The sequence below is a fragment of the Mycteria americana genome, assembly GCF_035582795.1.
Source record: "Mycteria americana isolate JAX WOST 10 ecotype Jacksonville Zoo and Gardens chromosome Z unlocalized genomic scaffold, USCA_MyAme_1.0 Scaffold_18, whole genome shotgun sequence".
Lineage (NCBI taxonomy): Eukaryota > Metazoa > Chordata > Aves > Ciconiiformes > Ciconiidae > Mycteria > Mycteria americana.
Window position 1 is genome coordinate 7578144 of NW_027445436.1, and position 16907 is coordinate 7595050.

Genomic DNA, 16907 nt, shown 5'->3' on the forward strand with positions numbered 1-16907 from the left:
ATTAATAACATATCATGGGAAAAGTGATCAATCCTAGTACCTATAACTTCTCTTATATAAATGCATCATACAAATCATAGCCTGCATCCCACTGACATTAGTTATCACCTCAGTTCGCTTTTTTTGCTACTTGCTCTGCCCTGGTAGCTGGCTGAATAAGATGATTTTGGAACTTGGTGTATGATAGCTTCTAGGATTAGCTGTTTGCATTAAAAATTCTGCAGAGCAGAAATCTTCATCCTACACATTTGGTGGGCACATAAAAATTTTCTGCCATAATGTTCAAATGTTCAAGTTCATCCTTGGTGGAGCTAGTTGCCCAGAAAAGGTGACCCACTCTACCAGGCTTTGCTTCTTATGGTTGTAGGCTCACAACGAGTGACATTTGAGACAACAAGCAAAGCCTGATAGAGGTGGTCACCTTTTATGGTCAGTTCCATCAAGGATGAATTTGAACATTATGATGGACAAGAAGTTGAACATGAGCCAACAATGTGTCTTTGTGGCAAGGAAGGCTAATTGTATCCTGGGATGCATTAGGAGGAGTGTTGCCAGCAGGTCGAGGGAGGTGATCCTTCCCCTTTACTCAGCACTGGCAAGGCCAAACCTGGAGTCCTGTGTGCACAAACTGAAGCACAGGAGGTTCCATCTGATCATAAGGAAAGACTTTTTTACTGTGAGGTTGACTGAGCACTAGAACAGGTTGCCCAGAGAGGTTGTGGAGTCTCCCTCCTTGGAGATATTCAAAAGCTATCTGGACACGGTCCTGGGCCACCTGCTCTAGGTGGCCCTGCTTGAGCAAGGGGGGTTGGACCAGAAGACCTCCAGAGGTTCCTTCCAAACTCAGCCATTCTATGATTCTGTGAAATGAGAATTCCACAGATACAGAGAACTCCCTGCTTGCATCCCGCTTGAGTTGGGGGGGGACAGGAAATAAAATGATATGATGTAAATTGAAATCAAACCAGTCGAAGTTCTGTTGCACCTCAAAGGTTTCTGAACTTCAGTGACATATTGATGACTGTTTTAAAGGACAGTTGTGTTTAAATGTTTGTCAGTTGTAGGGACTGAAACCTTTGAAATCTATGGTCATTTTATCATGATCACATTGATTTTCTTCATCTGAAGTACAGTATTTTCACAGCTATCATTCAGGATTGTTGGTCTCTCATTTACTCTTCCCTTAAAATGCAAGTTGTGTAAATTCTCCAGGCTGCTGAGTGTTTGTTGAAATGGAATGGGCAGTGTGTGGCACATCAGAGATCTAGCTACCTAATAACTCTCTTTCTACTTTGGAGAGGTATCCAAAAGCTGAGGATAATACACAATATAAATAGAAATGGTAGCTAATGCAAAAAGAAGAAAAAAGTGCTCACCAGGTGTTTATAGTGTCAGATATTTCTAAGATGCTTAGAGTACTTCAGATAAGCAACATGCAGTATTAGTTCACAGTGTTTAAAAACAAACAAACAAAGCAACAGTTTAATCACAGGTACTGGTATGGAATGATGAATAGAGTGCGAATAACGTAGTCACAAATCATTCCAGAACTAAGCTTTATTTTTGTAATTGTTCAAATATGTTCCTTATGTACTTTATAAGCATGAAAATATCATATATTAAGTGCTCAACATGGCTCTGCAGAGAGCGACTGAAACTTTATACAGAAATTAGAAAGGATGATAATAAAGTTCCACTTGTTTTGTGGGGTTTTTTTACATATTTCAGGTCACCATCAGCTTCTTTTTTAGTACCTTACTGTAGGAAACAGGAATTAAAGAGATAATGAAGATCTTTCAGTTTTCTGTAGTGATAACTGAACCCAAGATTCTACTCATATAGGCAATTTGCTGCTTCTAACAACCACAGAAATCTGACCTACCCTTTCTTGAATGTGGTTAATGTAAAAAAATGGAGAATGATGATACAGTCTGTCACTCAGATCTGTCAGAACAAGAAACAGGGGGCAGGACAAGGAGAGTGTGTAAAGCTCTGGGAGTAGGACAGAAAGGTGAAAATGCAGTTGTATTTTATTCTGCTGAAAATTATTGTTCTAATATTAATGTGCTTTTAATCTTAAATAAGAAATTAAATAGTTGAATTCTGATGCCTGCCTTCTTCAGTGACTTTCAAGCAACAGTTAAGGAAATTATCTTTCTAAGTATTCCCATAAATTTTTTTTTTTTGTGAGCTATTCTCATCCTCACCATTGTGACAATGGGTTTTTCATCAGTACTACTGTGATTTTTTTAGGACTAAGGAGATTAAAACCTTCCATTAAGCATACATCTATATCTGTAGGTGAACCCTCTTGTAAAGTTTGTGTTCTTGTAATAGATGTGACATGTCAGGGAGCATCTAAGAACAAGACAATTTTGCAACCTAACTGTTCTCCCTGGAAAATACTTTGAGATGAAGGTGTTGATAGTTTATTCACAGATGGCATAACTGGCAGTCATACAACATATTCTTTCTCAGTGAGAGCCCTGATTCTGACAAGAGAAATTGGGATTTGTGGTTGTTGTGTCTGTTCTTAAAAAACAAGCCCGGAAGAAAGAAAAAACCCCAGTGCATTTTTTGCTGGTCTGTCATGTCAGATGTCTGCAAGTGTGCCTTGAGGACTTAAATCCTTGACAGCAGTGGTTTCAGTGCACCTTTACATACAGCGCTAGGCAGTTTCACTCAAGCTGTGTGGAACTCAGTGCATTCAGGTCAGCTTGGCAGTGCTTGCTGAAGTTCACACGTTAGAGTCAGTAAGGGAATAACCAAATGTCCCCTGGCATTCAGCTACCCCCTTAATATTCTGCAACAGCCAGCTGACTGTTTCTGTCCTCCACAGGGGCCCTGATCTGTCTTTCCTTCCCTTTTCCACATGTGCCGGTCTCTCCACACACTGAAGTTTAAGAACGGTGTCATGTATCCTCACTCATGCCAGAAATCTTCATCACATGAGTTGTAAAAGCTCATTTGATTGGTAGATGATCCTTTGATTGGTAGATGATCCTTGACTTGCCACATTAAAAGGGAAAGAAAAGTACCCAAGCATATGCTTTGAGATCTGTACTGTAGGTATCTGAATAATTTGTTCTTCAAATTATTGCAAAAATTGCAAGAGGAGCTAGGTGCAAAATATGAGTGCCCACAATGGAAAATGATAAGCTGTTGATGTGCATATGTATGTATACATGCATACTGCACACACACCTCATTCTCTTTTCTTAAATAGGCTTGAAGAACAACTTATTAAATCACTGTCCTCTCACCCCTTTTCCTCCCCCCCCCCCATCACCCAGAACATATTCATTTCATGTAAGTGCAGATGGTCAGATGCAGCCTGTTCCTTTCCTTCTTGATGCCCTCATCGGTCCAGGAATCCCTCGCCATGCCTGTCAGATCAGCACTATGAATCATGGGGAAGTTGTGTGTGCAGTTACCATCAGCAACCCCACGAGACATGTGTACACGGGTGGAAAGGGGTGCGTCAAAGTCTGGGACATCAGCCACTCTGGCAACAAGAGCCCTGTCTCTCAGCTGGACTGCCTGGTAAGTGAAGCGGCATATGACAGTGGAAAAGGTAGCAGGTTGTGTTAAGATTTAAATGATACTGTTAAGGTACAAAAAACAGTGGCTATTTGAATGTTGTCATTGAAATCAAAGCTTGATACTTCATTTGTAATTTTGTCACTTATTTTAGAACTGAGTTAGAAGCATGTTCCTTGTAGTAGCTGTGTTTTTCCCCCAATGAACCAAAACATACTTAACGTCCTAAAATTGTATTAGTAGGGGGAAAGATCAAAGACAGCACATACAAACTTTGACATTTGTTGGCAATCTTAAAGCTTGATATTCTATCATGTTAAAAATTGCTGTCTTTCTCTGAGAATATTTGAAGCTTGTGTCACATTTTGTGTTTATGTATATGTGTGAATGAATTGCCCTGTCTTAACGTGACAATTAAAAATATCCCTGAGTGTTATTCACAAAATATTTGAATGCACTAACAAGATGAACCATTGTTAGCAGCTTTTCTCATGTCATTTACCAGTTCTTGGTAAGATGTTGCATCTTGTTACAGAGGCTGTTAAATGAGAACTGTGCAGCATGTGTAGAGATATAATGAATTGCTACACAAATTACTACACAAATTAAGAAAATTGCCCAAATATTTTTTCTCTGACATCTCCTAGAAAGTGACAAGTCTCACTGGAACAGAGGGGAAGGAGGAGGTGTTCAGGGAATTTGGGAGTCCCCCATGCTGAGAGGTTAATGTGCTGAAATAAAGTATGCAAATGTAACTTTCTACACAAGCTGTTGAGTACAGCTTTCTTGAATTGTTTGGGGTTGGGTTCAGTTTTTTTCCATTTTGATGCTAATTAAGATAAAATCTCTCTCACTACTGAATTTTGTAGATCAAGTTTAAGTACTTCCCTAATGTAATTTTCTGGCATTAATACACTTTATCATTGTCATAAGTATAAATGGCTCATTAAAACCTGGAAGGAATACAGTACTTTTATGGATTGCTCTCATGTTAATGCTGTTTCCTTTCCTTCCCCATGAGTAATCTCTTGATGGCTTCTGTCTCCACAGAACAGAGATAACTACATCCGTTCCTGCAGATTGCTTCCAGATGGCCGCACCCTGATTGTTGGTGGGGAAGCCATCACGTTATCCATTTGGGACCTGGCAGCTCCAACTCCACGTATTAAAGCAGAGCTAACATCTTCTGCTCCAGCTTGCTATGCCCTAGCTATCAGCCCTGATTCCAAGGTTTGCTTCTCTTGCTGTAGTGATGGGAACATTGCAGTGTGGGATCTGCATAACCAGACATTAGTAAGGTAGGTTGATAGAACTGGATCATCAGGTTGTGAAGAATTAATTAGACATAGACTTACATGCTCTTCTACTTAAATATGTTCTTTTCTTAATGGTTTCAACATAACTGCTTTCAGTATTTCATCACTGGGCAATAACCATGGTAACACCTGGTAATTCTATATAATTGTTTGTAGGTTTTGAGAGTTTCATAATTCCAGGCCTATCAAGCAGCCACAGAACTTTAATTGCCTAAGATGAGCTGGTGTTGGCATTGTTGTTGATTCTTTGGACAGATGGATTTCTTTGTTTCCACTGTGCTCACACTCCAATCTCTTTAATCAGTGCTCTTGCAAGTATCTCTTGGGTAAAGATGTGTGGAAATGCCTGCATTGCATACTTCAACATCTTGGGAGTATGGGTTGCTATTCAAAACTAATGTACAGTTATCTAGGAGCCAGTAGTACAGAGCTTCCCTATATGCTGCACTGTGTATATATTATTATAAATAGTATATCAGTACTGCATGTAAAGGTGGGCTTTTCCCAGCTGATGTTCCCATTTAGAATGCTCTGGTTTTAAACCTTTTTAATGACCTGCATATTCTTTTTAAAGAAAGTGAATTTTGACTATCACATTCCTTCAGGGGGAATGTGGTATTTCCTGACAAATGGTGGGTATCACAGTCAACAACAAAGATCCCCAGTATATCTGACTCTTAAAGTGTGCTTCTTGAAATCAAATTAGTGCTCAGATGTCTGTCCTAATTGCTTCATGAATTCATCACAAAATTCACATAGTCATCCCAGAATTAAAATTAATCTTAGATTGCTATTAGAATCTATGTTACTGTTGTCTTTAATAGCTGGGTGTAAGAGACTGAAACAAAAAGGAGATATTCTGAGTACATGCTGACAACTGACTATTCCCACTGTGAGAATATATGTATCTTCTTTCGGTATTTTCAGGCAATTTCAGGGCCACACAGATGGAGCCAGCTGTATTGACGTTTCTAATGATGGCACCAAACTATGGACGGGAGGCTTGGACAATACAGTCAGATCCTGGGACCTCAGAGAAGGGAGACAGCTACAACAACATGACTTTACATCGCAGGTTCAGTCTCAGAAGCTTTGACATGTTAAGAAAAAAAATCTGTCGAGGTTTTATAAAACAAGCACTTCAAAAATTAAAAAAAAAAGAAAAGAAAAAGCAGGTTCAAAGAGAATTCCAAAAGAATTTTTCACACTTTTTTTTTTTTAATATGGCAGCTAAATATCTTTCTGGATTATGACTCTGTTTGACAGATTAGTACTTCTCCCATGAGAGCAGCAGAGAACTGTTTTTATAAAAGAATTGCTAGATTAAAGTGTTCCTGTGCACAATTTGTTACCATTTCTGTAGATACTTGTTCAAAAATATTTTACAAACATATTTTCAAATGCTGTAAGATAAGCTAGGACATTAACTTTGATAGCTTTATTCAGTGCTTTATTATTACAGTTTTAATTGATCTTTGTTTACATAAACTATCTTGATTACTATAGTAACTGGATTAGCATGTTTTTAAAACTGTGTAGCAGACCAAAATTTGTTTTTGCATAGTGTTAACAGTGTAGCAGGAGTCGATTTTTAATATCTCAAGCTCATTTAAGCTGATTGAAGCATGTGCTGTGCTACTTCCAGATCTTTTCATTGGGCTATTGTCCAACTAGTGAATGGTTGGCAGTGGGAATGGAGAACAGTAATGTTGAGGTACTGCATGTTACTAAACCAGACAAGTATCAGCTGCATCTTCATGAGAGCTGTGTGCTGTCATTCAAATTCACTCAGTGTGGTAAGCAAAGCTTTCTATGCCAATATTTTCCCTCCTGAGAAATTTATTCAAGATCACCTTTGAATAAAAATAAGGATATTTAAAAATTAGATGTTAAGTTTAAATATTAAAATTTATTAAAATGCTTCTGTGTGACTGCTTTTTTTTTATACAAACTACTTATGTTGTGATCGATCATCTTAGTGTAACAAGATTAAAATGTGACTGTTCTTTGCATATGTTTTTCATTGATGTATGAATTAATTGTTTTTATGACTAATCTGTTTCTTGGGGTGCATTTCTTGAAAACAAACCACAACTATAACATTTAAACGATCTTTTGCAGGCAAATGGTTTGTAAGCACTGGAAAAGATAATCTTCTTAATGCCTGGAGAACACCTTATGGAGCCAGTATATTCCAGGTAATAATCTCCTAAAAGCTGTTTTCCACATTATGGAGCAGTAGAGTTGCACTTCTTAGGGTCTGCCATTAGCTTAAGGGATTTTAAAATGGAAACTCTTGTCTTATTAATATGTTCCTTTAAGACTTTGTCTGTAATTAGAGGTGTACGCTTTTGTCCTTTCTAACATTTTAGTAATTTAGGTCTTTCAATAAAGTAACCCTTTAATCTGAAATTGTTTTTAACACCCTTCTTTCTGAGACTATCTTTCTTGCCTTCTTGTGCATATTGCTGCAATAACAGCACCCAAGTCATGTGGTTAGCTTAGCAATCACTGAAGGTCCAAAATGTATCTAAAATAATGAAAGCCATATTCAACACGTATTTTTCTTGGATGAGATGAATAAAGGCTAAGGAGTGCTTTCTCAGAGCTTGCATGTGTAAAGTATGTAGATAAATAACATTAAGGTGTCATATCTTGTATTAACACTGAAAAGTCAGTGGATTAAACAGGCAGACTCCTGAGCTGAAGACTTGATCCTTATACAGGAGTCCTGTGGACTGAAACTGGAAGTCATAACCTTTCTATAGTATTTAATACCTCTGTGCCCAATTTTAATGGAACTTCAGTGCCATTGAAGAAGAGTGGAATTTCTGGCGTATCCCTCTCTTCTTTGACCTACAGGTACCTCTGTGCTGGGAATTTTTTTAATTAAGTTAACCCTGGTGTTCTGGGTTAAATGGTCAGGTCTCAGCTATATTGATACCTGCAATGTCTCTGCCTTTTGGGACAGTGCTGTTTGCCTTGGCATGAGAAATCTGAAGTCTGAGTTTTCTTAGTGGAGAGTACTCCGCTCTGGAATGACTTCTCACAGAAAGCCCGAATAATCTTTCCAATAACACATCTCCCTTAAAACTGACATTCTTCCCCAATACAGCTTTTTTAATGAGGGGTAGAGAAAGAAACTTTTGTACCATGCAGTAGAGGTTTCTCTGCAAAAACTTAGCATTACTGGGAAGTATTTAGCTCTTGCAGTGACAGGCAGAAAAGACAATTTAGACATATATGTTATATAGAGAAAACATACACTAAAACAGGAAGTAAAATGTGACAATGTGCATACATAGACATTATCTCAGAAAAGATCCATCTGCATGTTGATAGAATTGCTGGGAGAAACAAAGCTACTATATCCTGTTGTGTCCTGTCTTCCATTCACCTGCTGTTGCTTATGCCAAGTCCACCATAGTATCTTTTCATATGTGCATCCTCCCTGGTAATGTAAATTGTTTTGTGCAAGGGCTTTGTCTTCTGTGTTGGGGAAATACTGAGAGGAGATAAAGTTACTTCTGTGGACTCTCTTTTGTATATATGCGTTGGTTGGGCTTTGTAGTGCTTCTTCATAAGGATTTCTGGTTTAAAACAAAAAAGGGAGGGAAGAAAAAGACGTCAGCTTTTGATTCCTTTTTTTGCAAGGACTAACTTATAAAATTTGAATACTCATTATTTGTAAAATGTATAGAAGGGTCTGCTTGCTTTTGTTTGTTTGATAGATCTCTAGTTCCGTAGTGTCCTGGTTTCAGCTGAGACAGAGTTAATTTTCTTCGTAGCGGCTGGTATGGGGCTATGTTTTGGATTTGTGCTGAGGACAGTGTTGATAATACAGAGATGTTTTAGTTGCTGCTGTACTAGTCAAGGACTTTTCAGCTTCCCGTGCTCTGCCAGGTGCAGAAGAGGATGGGAGGGGACACAGCCAGGATAGTTGATCCAAACTGACCAAAGGGCTATTCCATATCATATGATGTCATGCTCAGTATATAAACTGGGGGGAGTTGGCCGGGGGGTAGCGATCATTGCTCGGGGACTGGCTGGCTGTCGGTCGACGGGTGGTGAGCGGTTGTAATTTTTTTTTTAATTATATATATATGTAATTTTTTTTCCCCTCCCTTGGGTTTTGTTCCTCTCTCTCTCTCTCATTGTTTTTTTTCCCCCTCATTATAATTCATTATTATTATTACTATTATTTTGTTCCAATTATTAAACTGTTATTATCTCAACCCACGAGTTTTCTTACTTTTGCTCTTTCGATTCTCTCCCCCATCCCATCGGGGGGGGGGGAGTGAGCGAGCGGCTGCGTGGTGCTTGGCTGCCGGCTGGGGCTAAACCACGACAGTCCTTTTTGGCGCCCAACGTGGGGCAGAAAGGGTTTGAGATAATAACAGATTAACCAGAGCATATTAAGGAATTTAGATCTGTTAGTAGTTGTGGGACGTGATATTGACTCGTTTGCTCCTAGCATCGGTTTACCTGATCTGCACCATGCTCATTTCTTTGCCGTACATGTTAAAGATCGGTGTTGGTTTTAGCAGTTTGCTGTGGTCTGCTTTAATTGGTAATGTTTTGTCTGTGAGATTTGCTATTAAAACAGTGACCTTGTATTTATTTTGGTATCTAAGTGCTGTACTGAAACCGTTACTGTATGTCGGGTATCATTTTATGGAGACAATTCGTAATTATACTTCTTCCTCTGAGAGGTTTTTTATGGAGGAAATGCAGAATTGTACCTTCACTACTTTCTTCTACAATGCTTCCTCCTTCATTACAGTAACTTTTCAGTATTTTGAACAACCTTGGGTAGTTAAGATACTTGTATTGGTATTGCTTGGGAATATTGTTTCGATCTTGTCCAAGATTAGTAAGCAATTTAAGAATATCATCCAGAGATCTGCCCCAAGGCCAGATAGTTATGAGTGGCAGGGTGTGTGGGATAGCATGGGCAAATGCCTAAGTTATTGGGCACCTCCAGTGTTTTGGAACTTCACCCCTGAACAAGTGCAGAATCCTGAAAAATTAGTAGAATATTTGGAAAAAGTATGTCGTCACCCTGGCAATTCTAGGGAGACACAAATCACTGCAATGTGCTGGGGTCTGGCCCATGCCTACCGAGCCCTGTTCAACGCTACTCAGAACCCTCAAGGATCTGGTGACAAAACAACAGGCACTGCGGCTGCTCCAACCCCCCCTGCGACAGGCACTGCGGCTGCTCCAACCCCCCCTGCGACAGGCACTGCGGCTGCTCCAACCCCCCCTGCGACAGGCACTGCGGCTGCAGCTGCACCAAACAACTCTGTTACAAGCATTGCAGTTCAAACAGGGAACGAACCCGTGTCAGTATCAGTCGCCCCTATACATAAAAAGAAATCATGGAAGCGAAAGTCAGCTCGTTTAGAAAGGGAAGATGAAGGAGCAGGGCCATCACAGGGAGAGGAAGAGGAAGAACTCGTAAATGAGACCGAAACTACCCGATCCCTATCCCTGAGTGAGCTGCGAGATATGCGAAAAGATTTCAGCCGTCATGCAGGTGAGCACATTGTCACCTGGCTGCTCCGATGCTGGGATAGCGGGGCCAATAGCCTGGAATTAGAGGGTAAGGAAGCCAAGCAGCTGGGATCCCTTTCTAGGGAAGGGGGCATTGACAAAGCGATTGGAAAAGGGGAACCAGCCCGCAGCCTCTGGAGGCGACTCCTGTCAGCTATAAGAGAGAGATATCCCTTCAAGGAAGATGTTGTATACCGCTCTGGGAAATGGACCACCATGGAGAAAGGTATCCAGTACCTGAGGGAACTAGCTGTGCTGGAAGTGATTTATGGTGACCTGAACGACGTGCGGTCACCCATAGATCCAGACGAGGTCCAGTGCACAAGACCGATGTGGCGGAAGTTGGTACGAAACGCACCACCATCGTGTGCCAACTCACTGGCAATACTGACCTGGAAAGATCCAGACGGTCCAACAGTGAATGAAGCTGCTAGTAACCTCCGAGAATATGAAGAAAGTATCTCTTCCTCCTTTGTCTCAGCTGTGCGGGAACTGTCCCAGGAGTTCAGACAGTTCAAAGAGGATTTGTCCTACTCCCTACCTATACGGACCAGTGTCTCAGCTATTCGGAGTCAGCGTTCTTCTGCTCAAGAGAGAGGATATAGAGGGTACACACCACGGGGCACCCTATGGTTTTACTTGCGTGACCACGGAGAGGACATGAGGAAGTGGGATGGAAAACCTACCTCGACCCTAGAGGCACGGGTACGTGAGTTGCAAGGAAAAACAATCGCCAAAGGGGGTTCTTCCAGGAAAATTGCTGCTCCGGTTTCCAGTGGACAGTTCCCCAGACAGAGTAAGAGGGTTGATTTTACTCCTGATTTTAATGAAGAAATTCCTGACTCATATACACAAGAAAAGGGTAATGAATATTATGACCAGGATTAGGGTGGCCCTGCCTCCAGCCAGGTGGAGGAAAGGGACAACCGGGTTTACTGGACTGTGTGGATTCGATGGCCTGGCACATCAGACCCACAGGAGTATAAAGCTCTTGTAGACACTGGTGCACAGTGTACCCTGATGCCATCAAGCTATATAGGGGCAGAACCCATCTGTATTTGTGGAGTGACAGGGGGATCCCAACAACTGACTGTATTGGAGGCCGAAGTGAGCCTAACTGGGAATGAGTGGCAAAAGCACCCCATTGTGACTGGCCCAGAGGCTCCATGCATCCTTGGCATAGACTATCTCAGGAGAGGGTATTTCAAGGACCCAAAAGGGTACCGGTGGGCTTTTGGTATAGCTGCCTTGGAGACGGAAGAAATTAAACAGCTGTCTACCTTACCCGGTCTTTCAGAGGACCCTTCTGTTGTGGGGTTGCTGAGGGTCGAAGAACAACAGGTGCCAATCGCTACCACAACAGTGCACCGGAGGCAGTATCGTACCAACCGAGACTCACTGATTCCCATCCATGAGCTGATTCGTCGACTGGAGAGCCAAGGAGTGATCAGTAAGACTCGTTCACCTTTTAACAGTCCCATATGGCCAGTGAGAAAGTCTAATGGAGAGTGGAGACTAACAGTAGACTATCGTGGCCTGAATGAAGTCACGCCGCCCCTGAGTGCTGCCGTGCCGGACATGTTGGAATTGCAATACGAACTGGAGTCAAAAGCAGCCAAATGGTATGCTACAATTGATATTGCTAATGCGTTTTTCTCAATCCCCTTGGCAGCAGAGTGCAGGCCACAGTTTGCTTTCACTTGGATGGGCGTTCAGTACACCTGGAATTGACTGCCCCAGGGGTGGAAACACAGCCCTACCATTTGCCATGGACTGATTCAGACTGCATTGGAACAGGGCGAAGCTCCAGAGCATCTGCAATACATTGATGACATCATTGTGTGGGGCAATACAGCAGAGGAAGTTTTTGAGAAAGGGAAGAAAATAGTCCAGATCCTCCTGAAAGCCGGTTTTGCCATAAAACAAAGTAAGGTCAAGGGACCTGCACAGGAAATCCAGTTTTTAGGAATAAAATGGCAAGATGGACGTCGCCAGATCCCAATGGATGTGATTAACAAAATAACAGCCATGTCTCCACCAACTAGCAAAAAGGAAACACAAGCTTTCTTAGGCGTTGTGGGTTTTTGGAGAATGCATATTCCAAATTACAGTCTGATCGTAAGCCCTCTCTACCAAGTGACCCGGAAGAAGAATGATTTCAAATGGGGCCCTGAGCAACGACAAGCCTTTGAACAAATTAAACGGGAGATAGTTCATGCAGTGGCCCTTGGGCCAGTCCGGGCAGGGCAAGACATAAAAAATGTGCTCTACACCGCAGCCGGGGAGAATGGCCCTACCTGGAGCCTCTGGCAGAAAGCACCAGGGGAAACTCGAGGTCGACCCTTAGGGTTTTGGAGTCGGGGATACAGAGGATCCGAGGCCCGTTATACTCCAACTGAAAAAGAGATATTGGCAGCATATGAAGGAGTTCGAGCTGCTTCAGAAGTGGTTGGTACGGAAGCACAACTCCTCTTGGCACCCCCACTGCCGGTGCTGGGTTGGATGTTCAAAGGGAGGGTCCCCTCTACACATCATGCAACTGATGCTACATGGAGTAAGTGGGTTGCACTGATCACACAACGGGCTCGGATAGGAAACCCCAATCGCCCAGGAATCTTGGAAGTAATTATGGACTGGCCGGAAGGCAAAGATTTCAGAATATTGCCAGAGGAGGAGGTGACGTGTGCTGAGGAGGCCCCACTGTACAATAAACTACCAGAAAATGAGAAGCAATATGCCCTGTTCACTGATGGGTCCTGTCGTATCGTAGGAAAGCATCGGAGGTGGAAGGCTGCTGTATGGAGTCCTATACGACAAGTGGTAGAAACTGCTGAAGGAGATGGTGAATCAAGCCAATTTGCAGAAGTTAAAGCCATTCAGCTGGCTTTAGACATTGCTGAACGAGAAAAGTGGCCAATGCTCTATCTCTATACTGACTCATGGATGGTGGCGAATGCCCTGTGGGGGTGGTTACAGCAATGGAAGCAGAACAATTGGCAGCGCAGAGGCAAACCCATCTGGGCTGCAGCACTGTGGCAAGATATTGCTGCCCGGGTAGAGAACCTGGTTGTAAAAGTGCGTCACGTAGATGCTCATGTACCCAAGAGTCGGGCCACTGAGGAACATCAAAACAACCAGCAGGTAGATCAGGCTGCTAAGATTGAAGTGGCTCAGGTGGATCTGGACTGGCAACATAAGGGTGAATTATTTATAGCTCGATGGGCCCATGACACTTCAGGCCATCAAGGAAGAGATGCAACATATAGATGGGCTCGTGATCGAGGGGTGGACTTAACCATGGACACTATTGCACAGGTTATCCATGAATGTGAAACATGCGCTGCAATTAAACAATCCAAGCGGTTAAAGCCTCTGTGGTATGGAGGGCGATGGCTGAAATATAAATATGGGGAGGCCTGGCAGATCGATTATATCACGCTCCCACAAACCCGCCAAGGCAAGCGCTATGTGCTCACCATGGTGGAAGCAACCACTGGATGGTTGGAAACGTATCCTGTGCCCCATGCCACTGCCCGGAACACTATCTTGGGCCTTGAAAAACAAGTCCTATGGCGACATGGCACCCCAGAGAGAATTGAGTCAGACAACGGGACTCATTTCCGAAACAACCTCATAGACACCTGGGCCAAAGAGCATGGCATTGAGTGGGTATATCACATCCCCTATCATGCACCAGCCTCTGGGAAAATTGAACGATACAATGGACTGTTAAAAACTACACTGAGAGCAATGGGTGGTGGGACATTCAAACATTGGGATACACATTTAGCAAAGGCCACCTGGTTAGTTAACACTAGAGGATCTGTCAATCGAGCTGGCCCTGCCCAATCAAAACTTTTACGCACTGTAGAAGGGGATAAGGTCCCTGTAGGGCACATAAAAAACATGCTGGGGAAGACAGTCTGGGTTACTCCTGCCTCAGGCAAAGGCAAGCCCATTCGTGGGATTGCTTTCGCTCAAGGACCCGGGTGCACTTGGTGGGTAATGCGAAAGGATGGGGAAGTCCGATGTGTACCTCAAGGGGATTTGATTTTGGGTGAGAATAGCCAATGAACTAAATGGTATGATGTTAACTGCTATATAATACTGTGTATCATCACTTGTATGATTACTATACTCCATATCAATGGTATTTTAATAAGGATCACCCAGATTAGTGAAGAATGAACTTCGATGAAAGCAAGCAACGTGCAATGGTGATGGAACCAGAACTGGCTTCAGCATGCAACAACCCAACATCACACAGCATCTCTTCTGCCATGAAGGACTATTATGACAGATGGAGCCCAAAGTCATGGACTAAATGAACTCAGTGGACATTTTGTGGACATTTATGGTCATTTTACAAATATTTTGTAAGGGTGGTCCATAGACTAAGGGAATGATATGTGTGTATTATATCAAAGGATGGGAAAGGTGATGGTGGGTAATGAGAATGTATTGAATAGTGTGAGACCTGAGCATGACATAAATGGTATGGAATAAGGGGTGGATACTGTCCTGGTTTCAGCTGAGACAGAGTTAATTTTCTTCGTAGCGGCTGGTATGGGGCTATGTTTTGGATTTGTGCTGAGGACAGTGTTGATAATACAGAGATGTTTTAGTTGCTGCTGTACTAGTCAAGGACTTTTCAGCTTCCCGTGCTCTGCCAGGTGCAGAAGAGGATGGGAGGGGACACAGCCAGGATAGTTGATCCAAACTGACCAAAGGGCTATTCCATATCATATGATGTCATGCTCAGTATATAAACTGGGGGGAGTTGGCCGGGGGGTAGCGATCATTGCTCGGGGACTGGCTGGCTGTCGGTCGACGGGTGGTGAGCGGTTGTAATTTTTTTTTTAATTATATATATATGTATTTTTTTTTCCCCTCCCTTGGGTTTTGTTCCTCTCTCTCTCTCTCATTGTTTTTTTTCCCCCTCATTATAATTCATTATTATTATTACTATTATTTTGTTCCAATTATTAAACTGTTATTATCTCAACCCACGAGTTTTCTTACTTTTGCTCTTTCGATTCTCTCCCCCATCCCATCGGGGGGGGGGAGTGAGCGAGCGGCTGCGTGGTGCTTGGCTGCCGGCTGGGGCTAAACCACGACACGTAGCATTAAATAAAACATTCACTGCCCTTTTTTGTTGCCATAAAGCTTTAGGTGAGACAAATTTGGAGAAATAGTCTTGTAACAAAAGCTGCCACCCTTTCACTTCCACTCTGAATCTACAATGCAGATATTTAAATGAGCCTTCCCATGCATTCCCTCTATAAATTTTTCTGGTTAATCTTCAAGTCTTTTTATGGATTGAAAATATTTTTTTTTCCTTGTAGTCCAAAGAATCCTCATCTGTGCTTAGCTGCGATATCTCTGTGGATGACAAATACATTGTCACTGGCTCTGGGGACAAGAAGGCTACAGTCTATGAAGTTATTTATTAGAGACAAATCTGAATGCAGACAGGACTCCTTCTCATAGCACTTTGCTGTATATTCCTTTTTTTCCCTTTCCCAAACTGAAAACTTTAATGCTCATCGCAGTTGTGGAATTTTTTCCTCCCCTTAACCTTCCATTAAATTGTGAATGCTCATTTTGAACTTGTAATACCAAATCACCAGATATCTACTTGGAAGAAGATGGAATAAGCATACTTAACAGTGAACTTGACTCTTTAATTATGTATTATAGCTGTAATGTACTTATTTTGTTTAAAGAAGGCTTTCTAACAGTGAACTGACTAAATAAAGCTGTCTGGCCCAACTTTGGTTTGAAAGGTACGTTATATATTTTGTGGTTTTGCTGGTGAATGAAAGGGACTGGGGAGAAGGCTGTTCAGGAGATAGTAAAAGTTGCACTGAATAGACTCATACTTTCTAATTAAAAAATAAACTTATATTTTTTTAGTCCTATTCTTGGATGAAACCTCTAAGCATTATTACCATATAATTACTTGGTGGGAAGATTCTGTAATTCAACTATTTTAGACAAGCTTGGAAATTTAGGAAATTGCAACCTGTAGCCAGTGATTTACATGCCTGTGATGAATGGCAAGTTCAGTTCATATCTAAATTAAATACACTTTAAGTAAAAATGTGCTAATTCATATATTTCCAATGTCAATATATCATCTTGTGAACAGATTTGTTCTCTTCTGTTGATGAACAGAAAGCATTTTGGTGTCAACCTAGTTTTTTTAATATAGCATCCCTCTTTGTCATATTGTAGAGAGAAGTACAGTAAGTGGCCTCAAAGAATCACCTTTATTACTTCTGGACACTTTTGCCACATTTCTTTGAAAAGGGAAATATGTGTTGGGTGGCAATTTTTCAGTTAGTTACAAGGGATTATGAAAATATTTAATATATTCCTTGGAAACTGCACTGAAATAAGAATGGATGCCTACTAGTATACAAAGTCTGAGGACCTCTGAGGTAGAATTTACAAGAACACTAATTCTGAAGTACAAAAAGGAATGAATGGAAA

At 41.7% G+C, this 16907-nt stretch overlaps 1 protein-coding gene across 1 annotated transcript in view; it reads left to right on the plus strand.

Annotated features, from left to right (window-relative positions):
• The window catches only part of LOC142402884 (transducin-like enhancer protein 4), a 140367-nt gene extending 124196 nt beyond the window's left edge, over positions 1–16171 (plus strand). The window contains 6 exon segments of the mRNA XM_075488774.1: positions 3294–3543; positions 4591–4838; positions 5784–5931; positions 6502–6652; positions 6978–7054; positions 15758–16171. Of these exon segments, the coding sequence (XP_075344889.1) occupies positions 3294–3543; positions 4591–4838; positions 5784–5931; positions 6502–6652; positions 6978–7054; positions 15758–15865 (982 nt within the window). The 3' untranslated portion in view covers positions 15866–16171.
• The last annotated feature ends 736 nt before the right edge of the window (positions 16172–16907 follow it).